This window comes from Mycteria americana, chromosome 7 (assembly GCF_035582795.1).
Source record: "Mycteria americana isolate JAX WOST 10 ecotype Jacksonville Zoo and Gardens chromosome 7, USCA_MyAme_1.0, whole genome shotgun sequence".
Taxonomy (NCBI): domain Eukaryota; kingdom Metazoa; phylum Chordata; class Aves; order Ciconiiformes; family Ciconiidae; genus Mycteria; species Mycteria americana.
The window spans coordinates 51,683,256-51,703,982 of record NC_134371.1 but is presented as its reverse complement, the minus strand read 5'-3'; the positions used below and the strand labels follow the sequence as shown (position 1 = coordinate 51,703,982).

Here is a 20,727-nt window from a genome sequence, read left to right as displayed (position 1 = left end):
CCAGAAGATGACAGCCGGTAAGAAGAGACTGAGTATGCAAAAAGAGTCAACAAAGAGAAGATGTAAAAAGCCGGGGTGCAAGAGAGTATCAAGAGACTTGGGGGGTGGGGGGGCAGGGGTGGGGAGGCCTAGAGAGAAGAAAAGGAAGCCGGATATACAACTGTACCAAGAAGAGCGAGATGCAATTTGAAGATTTTGTGTAGGTCTGTCCAATGCTCTAAAGATAATCAGAAGAAAGAAGCAAGTTTGACATGTGCTCTGAGAAACACTAATGTGTTGCTATTCATCAAAACAAGTATAAAAGGAAATTAGAATCTACTCAAGAGGAGCAATTAAATCATTACATTGTTCAAAATTCGACTGCATAACAAAAAAAAAAAAAAAAAAAAAGAGTTCCAGTCAGACATCTGAAGACCATCATGCAAGCACTAATACAAAAGCAATAACTATCCAAATTAACCTAGACAGGCATTTGCTATACAGTGGATCCATACTGCATAACTATAGGCACAAATTAAGTTTAACAAACACTAACCTTGAACAGCCAACAGCCTAGAAAGTTTCACTTCTAGCATGTTTTTCTTGAGTCCATTCTCAAAATTTACCATTATGCTTAACTATGTCTATTAAACTGCTAAAACTGTCAAGTTGCATTTGAAAAAAACCAGGGTAAGACTGAACTAAATGTGATCAAATTACTGACTCTGAAGAAGCAGGGCATCTGCTAGAAAAGCAATATGCTAATAGTCAATATCAAAAACATATGCAGACAAACTGAAAAACTGAGCAGAAGACTAGTACGTAAGCTAACGTAGCACTACAAAAGGTCTCACTTTGGTGACGTGCAGAGATTACTATATTTCTCTTACTGAACAGTAATGCCTAGGTAGCTCCCATAACAATTGCCAAATAAAAGAATTACAGCACTCATGTTTACACACAATTATTTACTTACAGCAAGAAACTGAGACAAGTATTCAACCAACATGATTTCTTTTTGGTAGTTATGTTTACTTCAGAAGATATAAGAAAGGCTTTGTGAAAACAGAAGGAACCTGTATAAATGTGTCCTCATTGTCTCCATACAGGTTCCAGGCTGAAGCCAAACTGAAGACATCTTGAAATTGCTCTCAACTGCAACCATTTTTTAATAAGAAAAACCAAGATCTCCCCAAGAGCGACACTCATAGCAAAGTTTAAAACTAGCGTGTGCTAGTGAAAATCTTGCATTATAATAATTCTCTTCACAAAACTTACAATATGAAGTGGAATATCAAATAAAACCACTGTTTAAAAGCATATTTTCTGGTCTATGAGCCTCGCATTGAGCTTGCTCAAATGAAAAGTCAATGAGCAAAATTTACAAACTTCGCAGAGTTACAACAGTTTTAGTGGTAGTGACTAGGGTAATACAAATATACGTTGGTTGCATAATGTTACAGCTAGAACTTAAGCCTCTCTAAGTCACTGGTTTCAGTGAAAGGCCTTTATCCACATGGTACAGGCTATTTATCTGGCTCAGCTCCAGCTTCTGAGATCAAAAGATTTTTTTTTTTTTTTAAGTTTTGTTTCTAACCTCATTTTGTTTCTAACCTGATTTTAAACAAACTTCTAGGTCCAATGATACAAGACTCATGAGTTTTCTTTCAGTGCTTTTAGAAGTGGCAACTGTTCTGATGAGTATGCTACTATTTCACTAGCAAAATACATTTCTTAAAGAAAACAAACAAAAATCCCTGAAAGCACCTTAACAAGCTACCTTCACTCTTCCCATTTAGCAAAAGGGAAGCTGAGGTATAAGGAGCTTGTCCAGAGTCCAATCTCTGTGTACTATCCTGTTTGCCACAGTGCCTCCTCCACTGAATTATTGTTAAAATTTCAATGTGCAATTTAAATATATAGCTATTGAAAAATATTTCACCAGTAGGTATATAAGCAAAGTAACTTACCACAGGGCTAATATCAAATCACAGCAGTGGTAAATGAAGTCCACTATCATCATCTTTCTACTGAATAAATATGAAAACTTTCAGAATCACTAACTAAAGGCATACACTCCTACACATTGGATATTACTGCACCTGCTGACTTCCTTCTAAATCTACTTTGTTATATAGCATTAACTTGGTATAACATAGGACCTAGCAGCCACAGGCCCAGTTTGTAAAAAGATTTTTTAGCCTTCTGCAGAGAAAGCCTGAAACTCAGTTTGTCATTTTTAGCGTAATGAATTACATCTGCAGATTAAAAAAAAAAAAAAAAAAAAGGATTACGCATTTTTCAAAAGCATTACGTAAAAGTCTGTGCTTGTTGACACAGAAAACTGAAGGTTGCCCTTCTTAATTACTGAATATTTCAGACTTCGTATCTCCAAATTTTCCTGACTACATTCCATCTCTGCTCCCCAATTTGCTGTTGACTATACAAAGTCCCACTAATCTCAGCAGTAATCCAAGTAAACTCAGAAATTGCCTACAGCCAAGCAAACTGCAGGTCTCTGGAAATGAGTCAAAATATGGAATATTAGAGGAATTTCAAAATGAAGTGTGTTTTAACAAAAAACATTAATAGCAGTGCCAAATGCTGTACTACGCTCACTTCATGTCAGACCAGGCAGTTTTTGGATTGTGAGCCAAACAAGAAATGAAACCAACTACATATAATATGTTCTTAGAAATACACGAACTGTAAAATTACTTGCTTTTCCTATTTTAACTACAGTATTCTTAGTAATTATACGTACTAGATTGTAAAAATTACTTGTTGGTTTGTTGTGGGGTTTGGTTTTTCCCCCCCCCTCTCATTTTTGAGGTCCTTTTAAACACTTCATTAGAAGGCCAACTAGCTGGTTTGGAAGTTGTGATATTAGGAAAATGAATTTAAGCAACCATCTCTTAGTTTTGCTTACATACCTTAAGTGTTGGATCCAAAATAAATGAGTAAGAATGAAAATCAGACATGAGAGTGGACAACAGCAACATACCTTTTCTTACAAGTTGCTGAAGTTTTATGGCAAATAAACTGTTTACCAGCAGAAGCTTAAAAATTATTTTGAATTAACATATGCTTTTGTCCAGTCTGATGAGGAAAATGTATCATAGACAGACTTGCTTTTACATCTGTAACAAAACATACCTGTCCCAGTCAAAAGTCCAGCACTCTTCTTTCGTGCATAAGCGCGTAAGTGGTTGGACAGGCTAACAGCACTTGTAAACGTCGTATTGCAATGCACACACGTTCTAAGCTTCACAGGCATACCTATCATTCAAAAGAAAACTATAATCCAGTTCTCTCTTCAAAAAATGAAATTCTCAAAGCGTTGTAAAAAGTTTTCTGCAATAAAGATGGTTTAAAATATATTCACTGCATTGACGCAATTGTTTAGTATATTAGAAGGATCCAAGTTAACCGTTATTAGTTTTCCATGTAGTGCTTTAAGCCAAACCATGTTATTTGAAAAAGAACAGAAAGGAGGCAACTTGAGCCCATTAGGCTACTCTGCATTTAATAGCTACTATCAAGTTCCTACAGATCTCCACATTATGAAGCTCTAATCCCAAAATACAATCCTACAATTTGAATAGCACAATTCTGTTGAGAAATTTCAGAGCTTGCAACATTTCCAATAAAGAGAATTTAAAAAGTCTAGTTGACGAAGTGGTAATTAAAAGTGTTTTACCCATAAGACTGAAGAGCTCAATACTAAATTAGGCTGCTGTTGAAAGCTCAGAGAAAAAGGTGGTAAAACACACCACTGAACAGCTGTTAGGCAAAACATTTTGTTCAGTGCATTTTCTGTTCATTACTTTAGATGCGCAATCGATAATGAAAGTTAATTATTTGAAGTTTTTTGCTAAAATCTTTGTGCTAAATAAATGATCAACAAAGCAACATGCTATTTATCACAGGAAAACAGTGAAACAATACTGAACTCCTCACTTACCAGACAAAGAAACCATTATAACTTATCCCCTGCTCAACTTCACCATAATGTTTCTCCCTTCATTTTACCAAAGATATATTGTTTTGGTCAAAGTTCTCTACTAATAAATTATTAGAAGAATAAATAAAAAAGCTAATACTACTCAGCTGGAAAGCCTCTGTTTGCAGGAAAGAAAGAATCCTATTCTCCAGCAGCCCACAGAAGACATGCTGTTTTTTCAGGCAAGTTACAGAAGAAGAACACCTGGCTGGTAAAAACCTTTTTAAAACTAAAACCAGAATTAGAAATATTCGCCTTTTTAGGAAAAACAGAACAATTTCAACTTGATGTTAAATATATTCTTATTAACTCAACTGGCACAGTGCGTTAGTTGTCAAATTCTGTTACCTCAGCCACAGATAATTATAGGGCCCTATTCGTAACTGTTAGTACTATGCAAGCATGTTTATTTTTACCTGGTTGTTTGTCACAACTAAACAGGTGCTATCTAGTATTCAGCAGTAAATATTAAACAGAAAGCAATACACAGTGTCAGGTTTGGCAAGCTATTCCTTTAGCATTGTTTTTCAAATCATTAAGCCTGTCAAAGATACACTTCCTTTATTAAGCAATCTCCTGTCTTAAAGGACAACCACAGACGTCCAGAAGACATTAAATGTAATTCTGTTCCACCTCTACTATGTCATTTTAGAAAGCCACCTTTATTAAGAAATTGATTGCCACACTTTTATAGTCCCCTAAAAGAACTTCTGAGCACATTGGATTGTTGCTGTTGTTTTTATTTGTTTAAAGGAAGACAAGAATATAGGTGAAAAAGTACTAGGCACTGCCAGTTTTACTAACCTGCACTGCGTAGTAACAAGAAAACCAACAGAACCAAAAAAGTCAGGGGTATAAAAATAAGATCCTGTTCCTCAGTCTAAAGAATCCTGCAGCATTATAAGGTGGTGTCCAAACAAGAAACGGGTAAATGCAAGCTCTACATACACATTAAAAAGGATGTTGTAAGAATTCCCCAAGACTAGAAATAACTCTTATGTGACAAGTAGGTTAAAAACAGCACTCTCAAAACCTGCTCTATTAGTATACAGAGTATCTAGGAAGTTGATTATAGAATTGTTTCATTAGCACAATTCTCAGTGGAGGGGCTGTATGGGTCAGGGGCTGTGCATTAGAAACCTGCTGGCTACAACTGTATTCCAACAAAGCTTGAACTAGCACAGGTCTTCACTCAGGATAGACAGGCCCTAAGCAAGCATCAGTTTCTCAGAGCAGCCGCAATTTTGAAACAACCAAGCATTAATCTATGTTGTAAGAGTACGTTTGCCTAAAACCATCAAAATTAGTTGACAGTGATTCACCAATTTGGAATATTATGCATTTATAATGGTATCAACAGTTCTGTTAGTTTGAGCAAATGCTGCTTTGCACAAACCTCGAAGATTTAAATAAAGTAGTTCCCAAACCAGCTGTTTTAATGCCCAGAAACAGGGTAACAAGCCCAAACATTTCAGAACTGTTAGTCTACCAAATATGCATGGACAGTTCAACTTGTTATTGCAGGATGCATCTTCTTCCTTACTGAGGCTCATTTTGTGTCCACTTTGAACTTGTATGCCCAGTCATATGCAGAACAGGAACTATGTTCCATGCAAAAACCCCTCAGTGCTGCTAAGGGGTTTTTTCACTTTAGGAAGAACATGTCAGAAAAATTTGCTGTGCTACCTCTCGCAGTCAGTGTCCTCTGGAAACGAAACAAGAATTAAATGAACAGAATCCCAAATAAAATACTCTGCACTTGTACATTTTCTATGAATTAAAGGATTCTTTGGAAATGTTGTCAAGACAGCTAGAAACATCTTCTTACCTGACTGCATAGTCAAGTCCATTTTTTGTGGCTGATACATCAATGGACTGTCTTCATTTAATGGAAGAACACATTTTTGAACAAACCTCTTTCTTGCAGTTTGATTATGAATCTTTTGAGGAGAAATATCAGGATTCCTTTCTTCTCCTAACCTCTTATTTTTCAGAAGTTCTATCAGTGTAAGTGACTGATTTTTTTTTTCATCACGTAGTACTGCTTTTGTTTCATCACATTCATTTAGGAAACTCAGCCCTTCTTCCTCCGACGCAGACACAGATGTATCTTCAGTCTTTAGGCCATTATGGTATGCTTCAAGAGGTATAACATTCTGAGATAAAAAGTCATCATTTGATGCAAATTTCTGAGCAACAAATGGTCTGGGAATAATGCGGCGACTGTTCAAAGCCTTTAGGATTTTTTCGTACTTCTCTTCATTTTGCATCATCTCATTCAGAACACAGATCGGAGACTTGTGTGCGTCCCACTTGGTTTTGCCAAGCCTCTTCAGGTGTCCTCGCACATGATTAGACAATCCAATTTTAGTATCGAACCAGCCTCCGCAGAGCTGACATGTATGCTCAGAGGAAGTTTCAGATTTCTCAATCGCTACAAAGAAAATAATTTTCATGTTTTTTGACAATTATATACAGTTAAACATTGCAATAGCAAATCACAAGGACAAGAACAGAGGCTTTACAAGATAAAGCAAGTCTTGTTTAGTGCTCAATAAATCCCTTTGTCCCCTTTACTTTATACCCATATTAAAAACAAACAAACAAAGAAACCACTTACCTTTTCTAACACGTTTAACAGGAGTTCCTGTTCCAGTTCTTTTAAAATGTTGCATTTTGTCACTTGTTGCTATCTGTTCTGGTGAAACAACATGCCGGGCTTCATAGCTTAGTCCAGCTCTGTGAAGATGTCCTCTGACATGATTGGACAATCCAACACCTGTTTCAAAGGTTGCTGGACAGTATGGGCAGGACTTCTTTTCAAGCGACAAATCAGTCCAATGGAAAACTGAATTATGCTTTGGCAATGCTGATCCTACATTTTCTAAATTCTGAGGATCATGCAAATCATGCAGGAAGTTACTACCCTCAGCATCTTCATAATACTCAAAATAAAAGCCATCATTCTGCTCATAACTAAGTGAAGATTTATCACCAGCTTCGTGATCTTCCATTTTACCTTTGAATATGGGGAATAGGTTTACATGCTCCTGATTAATATCACTGTAAGATTCATCCTCCACAGACTGTGTAGTGTAATCACATAGTTCAACATTATCCCATGAACTTTCATCCTCCGTTTCATAGCTGTCTTTTTTTTCAGCAGAGTTAAGTTTCTGTAAAACAACAACAGTCATTTTATGCAGAAAATCTGGATAGCAATCCAAATCATCTCCTGTAACAGAGCCTTCCCTCTTGGATTCTTTAACCACTCTTTTTACAGCTACATGCCTACGATCTTTACAGCCTTCTGCCCTTTTGCAATCAAGATTATTTGAATCCATGACAAAACAATTATTACGGGGACTACTTGATGAAGAAAATAAATGTAAAGAACTGACAGAGTTGGACTCTTCCTTTTTTAAATGCAAAGGATAAGAGTCACTAGATTTTTTAATCATCCTGTAGTTTTCATATTTGTGTCTATATAAATAATTACTGCTTGTTTTGACACTAGCTTTCTGCTTTGCTGCTTGATGAAAACATTTAGGTTTCTGGTCAATGCTATTTCTAATCAAAAAGGTCTTGTTTGTAGAATTTAGATTGCACACACTTACAGATGACTGTGAAACGCTTTTCCGAGCCTTCTGTATCCTGTAGGGTCTCTTGTGAAGTTTTGCGAAGTTACTGGACTGTGAAGTAGAGCCAAATGATCTTTTTACATCCTGTTTTAAAACAGAGTTCTTTGGAAAAGTAGAAGATTGTTTGATCAACTGTTTTGTCCTGCTACCAAAATCTAAAGATTCTTCTATTATGCTGCCTTTTCTTTTTTCTAGTCTAAGATGGCTACCAAAGGGATCAATGCATGATGCTGGGTGCAAATATTCCACGTGTTTTTTTAAAATGCTTCTAGCTGAAGTAGTAAAGGGACACATCTTACACATATATGTCGATGACTTTTTTGAGGATCCTAAATACGGATCTTTCAATGACGCCTTTTTCTGTGTTTTCCTCTGGGACATGTCACTACCGATAATTGAACATTTGACTACTGCTCCATGAGCGATCCCTCGATGGCATTCCAATTCATTTTCTGTCACAGCCATGAAATTGCATTCCTCACAGCAATAATATCTTTTATCTTTTTCATGGGTCTTTGCATGCTGCACAAACGTCTTGGGACAATTGGTACCAAATACACACTGTGGGCACTGTAACCGTGCACTCCTACCCTCATCCTGAAGTTCTTTCAGCTCACGGATTTCTTCCATCAGTTTCTGCCTTCTTTCCTGGTGAATTATCATATGTTTAAGAAGTGAATTACGATCTCGAAATGTCCTTCCACATTCCCTACATGCATAGGGCCTGGGGACATTGAGATGTCGGAAATGACTGTTCCCATCTAAATGGTACATCATATGCCTATGCAGATGTTTCTTCTCCCTAAAATTCACATTGCACTTTGTACAGGGATAAAATGATGGTTCATCAGTACTGAAAGTAGATGGCGATTCAGAATCATTCTGTTCACATTTATTTTTTAAAGTATTGGAAAGAAAAGTGCTAGTGTGAACAGGAGAAGTATCTTCTGCACAGTTACTAGTGGGACTATAAATGAGCTGCTGGATAGCATCAACAGCTTCCAGCTCTTCATCTGTGGATTCAGGCTTTACTTTACTCAATGAATATTTTTGTGGTTCTACTATTTGTAGCTCCTCATTCTGCTCTAAGTAGTCAACATTTAATAGTTTCGATTTACTAGGAATACAACTGGTATCACCAAAACAGTCTTCAGTATAGCGTGTTATTTTACTAACATCCATTTTCCTTTTTCGCTTTTTTTCTAAGCCTACTTTACAGTGAATGGGAGACTTCTCTATTGTTTCCTCATTTGTCATAAGAAACTGTATAAACTCTTTTTGTGGATCCCAGCTGGGATCACATCCCGATCTAAAACCACCTGTACCTGAGGAAATGCCTGTTAATGTATCGACACAATCATCTTTTACTAGTAAGTTTTTATCATCCTCACAAACTTCTACTTGGCCTACTAAAGTGCTATCTACACTATTTCCTACTGATTTCTGTGAATCACAACCAATTGAAGCAGAGGTAGGTAGATTTTTAATGGAATGAGTCAGGTTCTTAGCATGTGCTACATCAGGTAACAAAAATAAAACTTGGTGCTGATTTGATTTCTGTGTTGTACTCTTTGCAGGCAGCTGAAGATCATGAACCACTGTCAAAGTTGAGCAGGAATCTGTGTGATGACCTACAGGCTGTCCAGTGGTTAATGAAACACTGCCTTTATTCATAATGGAAGTCTTAGTTGAGGTGGAGTGTGAAACTGGTCCATTAACAGCAGTTCCTCTAGACAAGATAAAGTTTTCACTAGAAACAGTAGGAGCACCAGTGTGTATAAATAGAGAAGTCTGGCCTCCACTTAAGGCTTTTTCAGGTCTGTCCCTTGATAGCTCCTCAGGCAGAGTCAATGTATTGTTCTTCTGAAACGATGTGTCGCTCTCTTGTGGTTTAGGAATGCCACCTTCTTCCTCAGATAGGAAATTATCATCACACAGGATTTCTTCTTCTTTAGCACCAGTGACTTCAGTATTTATCTCTAAATCATCCATATTGCTGGTCTGTCCATTAAGTACATTTATACTATAAAACAAACAAGAAAAGAATCAGGCAATCACAGAAATAAATAATGACAACTTTAATTTACAGTTTTCTTCAGGATCATCCTTCACACTGTAATCTAAAAATGTATTTTGAACTTGTTAAAAATGTATTTTTTTATTTAGGACATTCAAGACATGTTTAAAATTAAACAATGAAGCAATTACAAAAATTATATGGTTTTGCTATGCTATACTAATAACCATACAGCAAACTAGTCACTGCCCAGTATCCCAGTTAAAAAAACCCTGAACACCTACACGCAAGCAAGATAGGGAAATGAGATTGTCAAAAACTGTGCAAATACATTCTATGTGTACATTAATATAAACACATAGTTTATCTTTAGTTGTTTTCTAGAGTAAAACAAGTTAGGAGTAAAGGCTACCGACATCTGCTAGTCATTTTAGTGATTTTTTTTTTTTTTTAAACCATACTTCCCTTTAGCACCTAGGAAACTAAAATAATCTTTACATATCTCAAAGTATCACTTTTTTCAAAGTGCTTGTATACAACTGACCTGATGCTACACAGAAGCCTGCAGAAGTACTTGGTATTACTTTGGTATTAAAGGAGACAAAGAAAACACAACTAAGCTGATTTTGAACATCTAATTACTGATAGAGAAATAGCAAAGGATCAAACTCACTGAAGAAATTAAATGTATTCCCATTCCCTTCTTACGAAAGCACTCTCTTTGCTTTAAAATAAATAAATCAGATCCTGCTTGTGTTATAAGGCCATTTTAAATGACAAGCAAATAAAAGAGCATCTTCTCAAAGGTGGAAAAAACTCCACAATCAGAAAGAAACATTTAATTAGGATTTACCTACCAGAGGAAATCACCATGTTGAATCCAGAGCATGACAATAAAAGTGTCTACTAGTACAGAGAACTACTACGTATTAATTCCCTCTGGGAGGCCTTGTGTACATAAAGATGTCTTTCTACAAGTGACTTTCATTCATACACAAAATCATCTACCCAATGCTTAGCGAGCACAAAGGAGTTGCCTACACATGAAAACCGGTGTGTAATAAACCGGAGCGTGAACTTAAGTCCACCCTGGCATTCACCTCTTCTATGTGTCCTCAGAACACAGTAAGCATAAGGCATTAAAACACCCATCTAGGAGCCGGAAACATCGATCTATATTTTACAGAAATCACATATTTTACCCTTAAAGAGTACTATTTGCTTTGATCTTTTGGGGGATTTGATTCTTGCCATCACATACTTAGTTTCAGTTACTAATTAACATTTTGAATAGAGCTCAGTTAAAAGGAGTCATTACCTAGACTTTTTGAATTAAGATGTTATAACTCACAACTAATATCCATGGCTCCCTGCAATGGTCCTTCATCGAAATCAAGGAAGACCACGCTTGACATCCTTTTCTCCTAAGGAGAGAAAACCACCTGGTTAAACACCACCACTTTCATCTTTATACGTCACACTCTAAAATGAGTCCAGCATTTCTATTAGTTTTTCAATTCAACATTGTGATAGCTATCCACACAATTCAAAGCTAGCTACAGCTTCATGGAAATTCGCTGTTATTGTGCTTGTTTTGTTTCAAATCAGCAAAAGGACAAAACAAATACTTCCACCTCCTTTAAGTTTGTAAAAAACAAACGTTAATGTAATACGACTTATTTACTATTTTGAAGATAAAAGTAACTATATTTGGAGTAGAAATACAATGAAAAAATTTTGCCATTAAAAAAAAAAGTTTCCTTTGCTACTCAATCATTGAACTAGCCAATTTAGAAATACAGCAACGCTCATGTCAGATGCACAATAAATGCTTAAAGTTTATGAAATATTTTATTGTATTATTTATCTATAACATACCGTTATGCAAATGTTCTGCTAGACACCCCAGTTTCTCATCTTCCCAGTTCTTAGATTTTTTTGCATTTCTTTGCTGTTTTGAGATGGGTCATTTTCCACCATAATAAAGACTTCCAATAAGATCACATTCAAAACTATCACCCTAAAACGGTGATAATGCACCACCCAGCAGGAGTCTTTACATCACGTACACAAGTTAGAAATGGGCAGTACAAACATGCATTAAGAATCAGTAATGCAAACGTCAATTAAAAGAAGTGAAACCTCCAAGGATGCACAACAGCTCCAACAATTTTACAACTGAATAGTGTAAGCTTCATACAGTACCAGGCAGCAGAGTATAAAAATGTTCACAAAAAGTTTAGAAGAAATTTAATAAGCCAATTTTGCCTGAAAGATGTGTGTTTTCCTCATTTTATTACTGCAGAGGTAGACAAATGTATGCTCAGTCAATTTGAGAGCTTGTATTAGCGTTTCTCAACAGGAAGCAACGTTGCTAACGAAGTGGTAAATTCAGTGTTAATGAGTGGCTTCACTGTTACCACCTCTGAGGTAAAACCTTCCATGTTCCAAGTTCCACCCATCTGTTCTGGTGTGAGGGGTTCAGAGGAAGAACAGACGCTTCCCATTTAAAGCAACTTCATCGGTACCCCCCGAACAGCGGGGAGGCAAACTGAGAATATCGTGCCTGCTTGGAGATTGCAATCCTCATTATCAGAATGGCTCTTGAAAACTGCACAGGTTTATGTGATGAAGACAAAACCATGTTGCTTTACATACAAAACTATACTGACATTAAATTACACTAAATATTAGTGTTAAAGTTTCAGTTAAAAAGGTGGCTAGGGCACCATACGATCACCTTTAAACTGAGAATCTCTTCAGAGTTATCATGAGCAGTATCTAAAACATTATACTGTGCAATCTTGTAAGAGACTCCTTTCCATATTGTGTATTTATGGAGATTGTGAACTACCCCATATGGATCTGATTAGAAGTATTCTATGGTAATACAGCTGTCCCTACAGATTTCAGTCTTTGAATCAAGCCTGAAATGCTTACTGTATCAATAATATCGGTTACATTTTAATAATTTTCTGCTAATTAGCACATTTTTTCCAGCTATCGGGGTGGTACAATTCACTATTTTATGTGCAGGACAACAACAAGAAAGTTACCGGTTTTAACAGCATGGTATTAAAGCAAATGTATAAAATATCCTTTTAAATTACAGTAATTTAGAGTCTTGTGATGACACTGAGCCAAGATGCAATACTTCATTTACATTATCTACTCCATGTGTAGAAATTTATGCAGTAACAATGATAGGTGTAACTAGACACATGCAAGAAACCATTCCACATAATGCCATCGTTTTTGAGGAAATGTTATCATCTAACTCATACCATTCAGGAAGCGCAACACCCAAACTGAAACACTACCTAATCTGAACACTGGGGAAAAAAAGAAAAAAAAATCGTAACAACTAAGATGTAATCAAGGCTATGCAATATTCTTTGCATATTTCCATCACAGTTTTAAAATTATCGTCTCTATACCATATCAGAAATACACAATAATTCTGTCAAAATATATGGTAATTAATCCTTACTTAGTGTATTTGAAAAATTAAACACTGAGATAAAACTTTAAATTTGCTGCAAATAGTGCCTGTTATATCCTCCACCAGGGCAAGCACTATACAGCTGAGGTAATTTTTATTTAAGCACATACTGCAACATACCTAGGAGATACATAAGTGTAAAAATGGCAACGCTCAAAAAGCCTACACAGGCGTACACAATCCCAGGTTCATACCTTTGAAACACACTTTATCTAAAAGGCTAGCCCAAATTAAATTCAATTATTTCAGTTAAACCTAGAATCACTGTAGTGCAGTTAACTGTTATTCCTGGTTTACATGATATGCTATTTATTACATAGAAATTATTTCATATTCAAAAGTAGAAAACAACAAACTAATTGGTTGGAAACTAACAATTTAGCCAACTAAGACACATTCCACCCCATTTAATTAAGTACTTTAAAATTTACATAATATTTAATATTGTTTTTCTTCATAAAATATCAGTTTTTAAAATCATAATGAGTTCTGCAGATATGACTGCCTGTGGCCAGACAGTCTAAGCATTAAAGAAGTGTAAGGTCAGATCTATCTTCAAGCTGACAAATCATATTTTAAATGCCTTAAGCTAATCTTATTGTCTCAAAAATCTTGAACATCACTATTTTTGCAAACTATCAGCACTTGCTATAACACCCTTACTACACTACATCTTGAGGTTACTACAGAAGAAATGAGGTGATAATTGCATATTAACATAATTATTTGGTAATCCCTCTGAGCAAGCTTCCTAGGTCACTCAGTAATTCAGATTAGATGCAACCTTCCTGTCAGGTCTATGCTGTCCACTTTCTGTTCATTAATAATTCTTTTTGATAGGAATGTACCTAATTCCATTTTTCTATGTACATTATTAATTGTATTTATTACCAGTAGGTTTATGACATTTCCAAGTTCTTATTTCATAATTACAACCTCTGCTATGTAATAGGGTCACACACCAAATTAAGAGTATTACGTTCATGCAATGCTAGTTCATTAAAGCTTACACTCCAGTGCTAAGTGTACTATGCTGTTGCCTACTAGCAGTTGTAGTTAGAGATTTGTCAGTTTCTGTTACAAAACCCACATTATTTTACAAGGATTTACAATAGATTTGAAAGCACACTGGAGCTGAAAAATTAAGACAGAAGAATTTGGTTGAGTTTGTGGAAAGCATGAAGTGTTTTTATGTGTTTTGATATCAAGTTTCTCATTAGATTCATAAATATAAGCCAATGAGCTAAAAGCACAGAGCGACTATGAAGTGGCACAAAAACTTAGAAGCCATCTCCTAAATGGATTGAATTTAATCAGCCTAGTTAAAGTAAATGAAGAAATACAGTCTTTCAGCAGTGCTGTAATGACGGCAAAAATATACTTGTCCTGGGCTAAGCAACTCCCTGTAAGTCAAGTTCTTTAAGCAGATATGTGAATAACCAGGACACTCAAGGGATTATTCAAACATTTAAGAGATAGGAAAGGTGTTTCAGGTTTGCACTGTTCCCGTTTAGATTTTTCTTCAAGACTTCGTTATGCAAATAGAGAAAACTAACAAAACCTATCATTTTCTCCACAAGCATTCCTGTAATAAAGCTTTCTCAAATGCCAGATTATATTAAAGATGATGGAACGAAAGTCACAGATTTTTAGGCAACAAACAGCAGACCAGAGAGTGCTTAAGTACATCATGGCACAGGACTAAAGAAGTATCTCCTTCCATTTCACCCCATTATGCAGTCTATTCCTCTAACAACTTAATCACAGCAAACATCAAGCACGGAGGCTTCCATCAAAAGTGAAATGTTTAAGAACCTCTGGAAAACGAAGGTTTGTACAGAGTAATAGAGGAACTAGTAATGTATTAGCATAAAGCAGCCACATCTTGGGGGGGGGGGTGTCAAGTTCACACCTCCTGAGTTTTGGGTGTTATCTCACAATATGAATACCCAAAGTCAGTAAGATTAGGATACTTTGATCATTAGAAGAATACCTATTACTTGTTTTCCACTTTATCTCTTCTTAAAAAGCTATCCAGATCCACCCTTCAGATGGAAATAGAGCCACAAAACCTGACAACCAGAGGATGAGTCAGTGACTCACCATATCTTCCTCCAGCTTCTATTTGTGTTTGCAAAGTTGTTGAAAATACATTCTCTTCTGCGCAGCAGAGACACTATTTGTAGACTGCCTTACTTAGCTTTGAAACCTACAAATTCACCTGAACATTTCTGGATTTTTTTTGAAGTTCTGTAGTGAAGAGACAGCTTGTTTAATATGCACAACACCAGGAATACTGCCCTCCCACACCTACTTTACATACAAGTATATACAATAATACATACAAGTATTATTAATATAACTACAGTCTGAGGAGTTCCACTGAAAACTAGTTATCTTCAATTCAGATCCACAGTTGTTCATATGAAAACACAAACATAGGAAAACTCTTATAGCTAATCAGACTCTCATATTAAAAATCATTTTTAAAGCAGCAAGAAAAATTACTGATACAACACTAAGTTGTATTATGCCTAAATAAAGAAACAGAAAGTAATTGCCACCCACAGTATAACCTTTTGTCATACTATTGAAAGATTCACTGAGTTGTCATATCTCTGTGGAAAAAGTTGACCAAAGAGAAACTTTGAATTATAGAGGAGACACCACACAAAAGCAGCCTGTCTTTTCAGTAAGATTATACTCGGGAACATCAAACCTGAAGCACACTTTTTCAGAAAGTTTATTTACCAGAAACTTTGTTTCTAATGAAACAATTTCTTCAAAAGCTGTATGTCAGGTAGTAAGGAAAAAAACCAGTTTCCTTAAAAATGTCAAAATTTCAGAAACTTGATTTCTCGTCTTAAAAGTTCAAGAGTGATATTTTAACATCTCACATGTGAAAGGAAACAGTACACAACTGAAGCATGACCGTCTTACAATTCAGGAATCACAGAAGAGAATATCATTACTGCCACCGACCATTCTTCATCTTATTTCTCTAATATTGATTTGCTTGGGAAAATAAACCAGTTTGTCACAATGGGGTGCATCATGCTAAAATTCAATAGTGAAATCAATAAAATAAATGACAATACAATTTAAGTGTCACAAGAATCACATGTATGACTTCAAAAAAATACCCTTCTAGTTCTAAGTGCTAATGCAGCAGTTTAAGATGGTTTTATTGGTTGAGACTTTTCAAAGTGAATGAGGTATTTCTAAAAGATGCCTAGCCAGTACAAAAAACCAAGACATTCAGTCTGGTAACTTAAGAACAGTCACACATTGTCTGGCAACTCCACAGGCTTCCATAACTCGCCCCAGCATGCCACAACCCTGTCCACAGAGGACAGCCAAGTACTTAAGCCTCCACGTTCCTGCAGCTCTTTGTCTAGTTTGGATTTGTAGTGGTACGATCTAGTTTGAATTGCACTGCCATTAGTTACTACTAAAGATGAGAACTACAATCCAATACTGAATTTTCCTAAGTGCAGACATACATGGTAATGACTAGCAGCATTCCAGTAAGAGACATGCAAGTTTGAAAAATACAGACTTCATCCTCTGTGATAATACACACTATTTCTCTCGAAAACTGTTCCCTTATGTACTTTTACATGCATAGGTAAATTCTTTTCCTTTATGTTAATCTCACATGCCACACCTTTCTTCTCTCTAAAGAAACTAAATGTTTGAGAAAACACTTTTCATCACTTTCATTACCATTACCTGTGTTTTTCAGTCAGATGTATTCTTAAGCTTCAAGTATGGTACCAACGATTGCTTTTATCTAGACACAACACAATGAATAGCTTATTTTATTAACCACTAGCACTACAAAACAAGGAAGTTTTTCCTTATTACAGTCTTTAAATAAAAGCCCTGATCCCATCCTTATTGTGAGACAATATTTTTATCAGGCTGCCAAAAAACTAAGGGTTGGCATCAGTGGTACAAAGTGTAGTTGGTGGCCAGTAACTAGCGCTGTATCCTGGGGTCAATACTGGGTCCAACACTGTTCAACATCTTCATTAATGACCTGTATGATGGAGCAGAAGGTACCCTCAGCAAGTTTGCTGACAATACAAGAGTGAGCGGACTGGCTTGACACATCAGTGGGTTGTGCTGCCATGGCCTGGAGAAATGGGCTGACAGAAACCTCATGAAGTTCAACAAAGGAAAGTATGAAGTCCTGCACCATGAATAACCCCATGCACCAGTACATGCTGGAAAGCAGCTCTGCAGAGAAGCACAAGGGGGTCCTGCTGGACAGCACACTGAACATGAGCAAGCAATTTGCCCTTGTGGCAAAGGCGGCCAACAGTATCCTGGTCTGCATTAGGAGTGTTGCCAGCACACTGAGAGAGGTGATCCTTCCCCTCTACTCAGCACTGGTAAGGCTACATCTGGAGTAGTGTGTCTAGTTCTGGACTGCCCAGTCCAAGAGAATTACGGAGCTATTGGAGAGAGTCCAGTAAAGGGCCACTAAGACTTAATTAAGAGACTGGAGCACTCATATGAGGCAAGGTTGATAGAGGTAGGACTGTTCAGCCTGGAGAAGAGAAGGTTCAGTAGGATCTCATCAAAATGTATAAACATCTGAAGGGAGGGTACAAAAAGATGAAGTCACACTCTCCAGTGGTGTTTAGTGATAGGACAAGAAGCGATGAATACAAACTAAAATACGTGAGTTTCCATCTGAAAACAAGGCAAACTTTTTTACTGTGAGAGTGACTGGCACAGGTTTCTCAGAGAGGTTGTGGAGCCTCCATCCCTGGAGACATTCAAAAGCTGTCCAGATATGGTCCTGGGCAAGCTGCTCTAGGTGACTCTGCTTAAGGCAGAGGACTGGACAAGATCTCCACAGGTCCCTTCCAATCTCAACTATTCTGTGAGTCTGTTTTAGCACACTTTGCCATGCAGTATACCAATTCTCGCTTACTTTACTCCTCTTTAGAGTGCTTCATATGCTCAGACAAGCCACTTTTTTTCTTTCATTTCAAAATATCAGCAATATAGGCACAAGAGTATTTTAATAAAAAAAAAGTTTCCAACCACTAACTTCAGATTTATCATTCTGACAGCTTAACAAAATTACACAAAAATAATTATGTATACAGCAAAAGTGCATTCTCTCTACTCCAAGTTATGTAGAACATACTCACAGCAAAGCTATAATTTGACGCCCCTCTCCCTTCTATCTCTCTTCCAGTGTTCCTGTTTTCCAGAGTTCTCTCACTAAATAATATATTATCACTATGTAAAGCAATATTATCACACTCAAATTTATAAACATGCATTTCCCAAGTCCCACCTCATTTTCCATTAGTATTTCTACAATTCAGGACTTTCCACAGGATGAATCCCTCTTGTATGTCACAATTTACTTAGATGCCTTCTTGATAATGTCACACCTCAGAGGGGCCTAAGGATGCTGGATTCTCAGTGTTGGCTTTTAAGGCAATACAATAAAAATATTTCCTCCTCATAGAAGCCACTCGCACCAGCAATGCTCTGTTATAACTCCAGTCACAGTGAGTGAGGCATTTCACAAAGAGCACATGTTTAGGAAAGTACCTGCATTCTTCCAGGCTCTGGTCTCACCACTACAGTCCTTACATGGGGGATAGTACTAAAATGAAAGACCTGCTGTCATTGCAGAAGATTTTGGCTTCCAAAGAAGAGGAAGTAGCCTCAACATGGAGCCATATACTGTCAAATTACTGTGCTATACATTGGAATTATGCTTTTCTTTGTGTCAAAGCCAATTTAAATAGCTCCTGCCTTCCTCCACTCCCCCACATTCCTTCTTTCACACTTTATCAACAATTTCATTATCTTGTTTAAAAGGCTGGGACCCACGCACTGCTCAATCGGCACAACTGAGGGACAACAACTATGAGTAAGGGCACACACTATTACTATCTTTGTTGACAGAAAAATCTACTGGGGAATCTTTTCCTAAAATTTGTATCAATAAATAAAAAAGTGAAAATGCAGAGAACATTTCAGAAGGCAAAAAAGCAGCTTTGGCAGTCCTCTGTAACTGAAAAATACAACATAATGAAGAACACTACCATGAAGCAAATTTTATGTTCTAAAATTACTTCAAGTACACTGCTCAAGAGAAGTAAAATACTAGAAGTAAATGCCGAAGTAATTCAACTGGGGAGCATTAAATACATCTTCGGAGAAGATTATTAACACAAGAAATACTCCTAAATTACATCTTAGACATGATAGCTAGATTTTCCATAGAGACATACAAATGCAAATCCTTCCAGTAGGTTAAATAAAAAGTTTAATTTCTAAAACACATCACTAACTTCTAGAAATTTTAAAACAAATATACTCCCCTTTAACCTACAGTTTTACAGAATCAAAGCCACTTTATCTTCTCAGAAACAAGTTCTCTTGAAGCCAGGTACTGCCACCAAGTGGTGGTGAAATTCTGCATGCTAATCTAATTATTCCCCACATGTAGAGCACACAGAACTGAAAACGTTCCCCCAGCTGCCAAATATGAGCAATGGTGTACTAACACAAAGACATTTAAAATTAATCAAAGCAGAACCTCCAGAATTTTCATATCCAAATCTAAAACTGACTTTCAATTTAAAACAAAGATTTTTCCTACAATTTGGTCTTTTTGTTCAGACACCTTTTGTGAGCAGTTGCGTAAGGAACCCTTTCTTCCAATACAAATCCAATACATATCAACAAACTGACTCTAATAATTAGCTGTTTTCCGTAACTCTGTACAAATCCCCAATGATTACAACTACATGGCCACAGAAATTTTATTTTCACAGTAATCCCAAATTTCAGAGAAAGGTGAATTCAGTAACTGAAGCTGAAGATCTCTTAAGGTATAAGCATCCAGCTTGTTATTTGGATAAGCTATTCAATGTACTTTTGTTAGTTATGTAAAGATCGCAACCAGACTGAGAAGGATTTTTAGAAGTCAGGTATATTTGACTATTTTTACAGGAATATTTCTCAAGTTCATAAAAATATATTGCTAGTTACCTGCATGAACTAGTCCTGAAGTGTCAGTCCTACAGATCATAGATGAGGAGAACCTGCATGAGAACAACATGATGCCACATAATGGCTTTACAGTGCAACTTTCTTAAAGACGACATTAAAAACAGTTTAACCCAATTTTATTGGGACAGATCTTTGAACATGACACACCTTTCAACTTTGGAAAAATTCTGACCTTATTTCTTATTATATTAAGTAAAAGTTGTAATTCTTTTTACCCAGCATGACCTGAAACACATCTAGCAATTTCTCATGCTTTTTGCTTTTTTTGCTGATAACTATTTTGCTGTACATATTTTAACAGTATCACAAATTTTAAGATTGTCTCTCCTGTTAATGTAGAGAGACTTCTTAATCCTAGAGCATGCTATCTTTCCCAATTATAAAAAGACTACCCAAAATGAACACTCTGCTTTTACTCACTTAATTTAGAACCTTAGTATAACAAATTACATTAGTGATAATCACTCATCCTTACTAGCAAACAGGCTCCCATCATCCTCTATATTCTTTCAGTGATCAAGGGTTAAACAGC

At 36.4% G+C, this 20,727-nt stretch overlaps 1 protein-coding gene across 23 annotated transcripts in view; it reads right to left on the bottom strand.

The window, feature by feature from the left end:
* Positions 1-20,727, bottom strand: part of ZNF644 (zinc finger protein 644) — an 82,133-nt gene that overhangs the window by 6,894 nt on the left and 54,512 nt on the right. For 7 of the 23 annotated variants that reach the window (XM_075508412.1, XM_075508409.1, XM_075508416.1 and 4 more), the window contains 3 exons: positions 10,959-11,064; positions 6,603-9,646; positions 5,811-6,416 (listed from right to left, as the gene is read on the bottom strand). In XM_075508412.1, the coding sequence (XP_075364527.1) occupies positions 5,811-6,416; positions 6,603-9,615 (3,619 nt within the window). In that variant the 5' untranslated portion in view covers positions 9,616-9,646; positions 10,959-11,064. Of the gene's footprint in view, positions 1-3,135; positions 3,259-5,810; positions 6,417-6,602; positions 9,647-10,958; positions 11,065-20,174; positions 20,228-20,727 lie in introns of all 23 variants that reach the window. The other 16 variants (XM_075508423.1, XM_075508403.1, XM_075508421.1 and 13 more) reach the window with 5 other exon arrangements.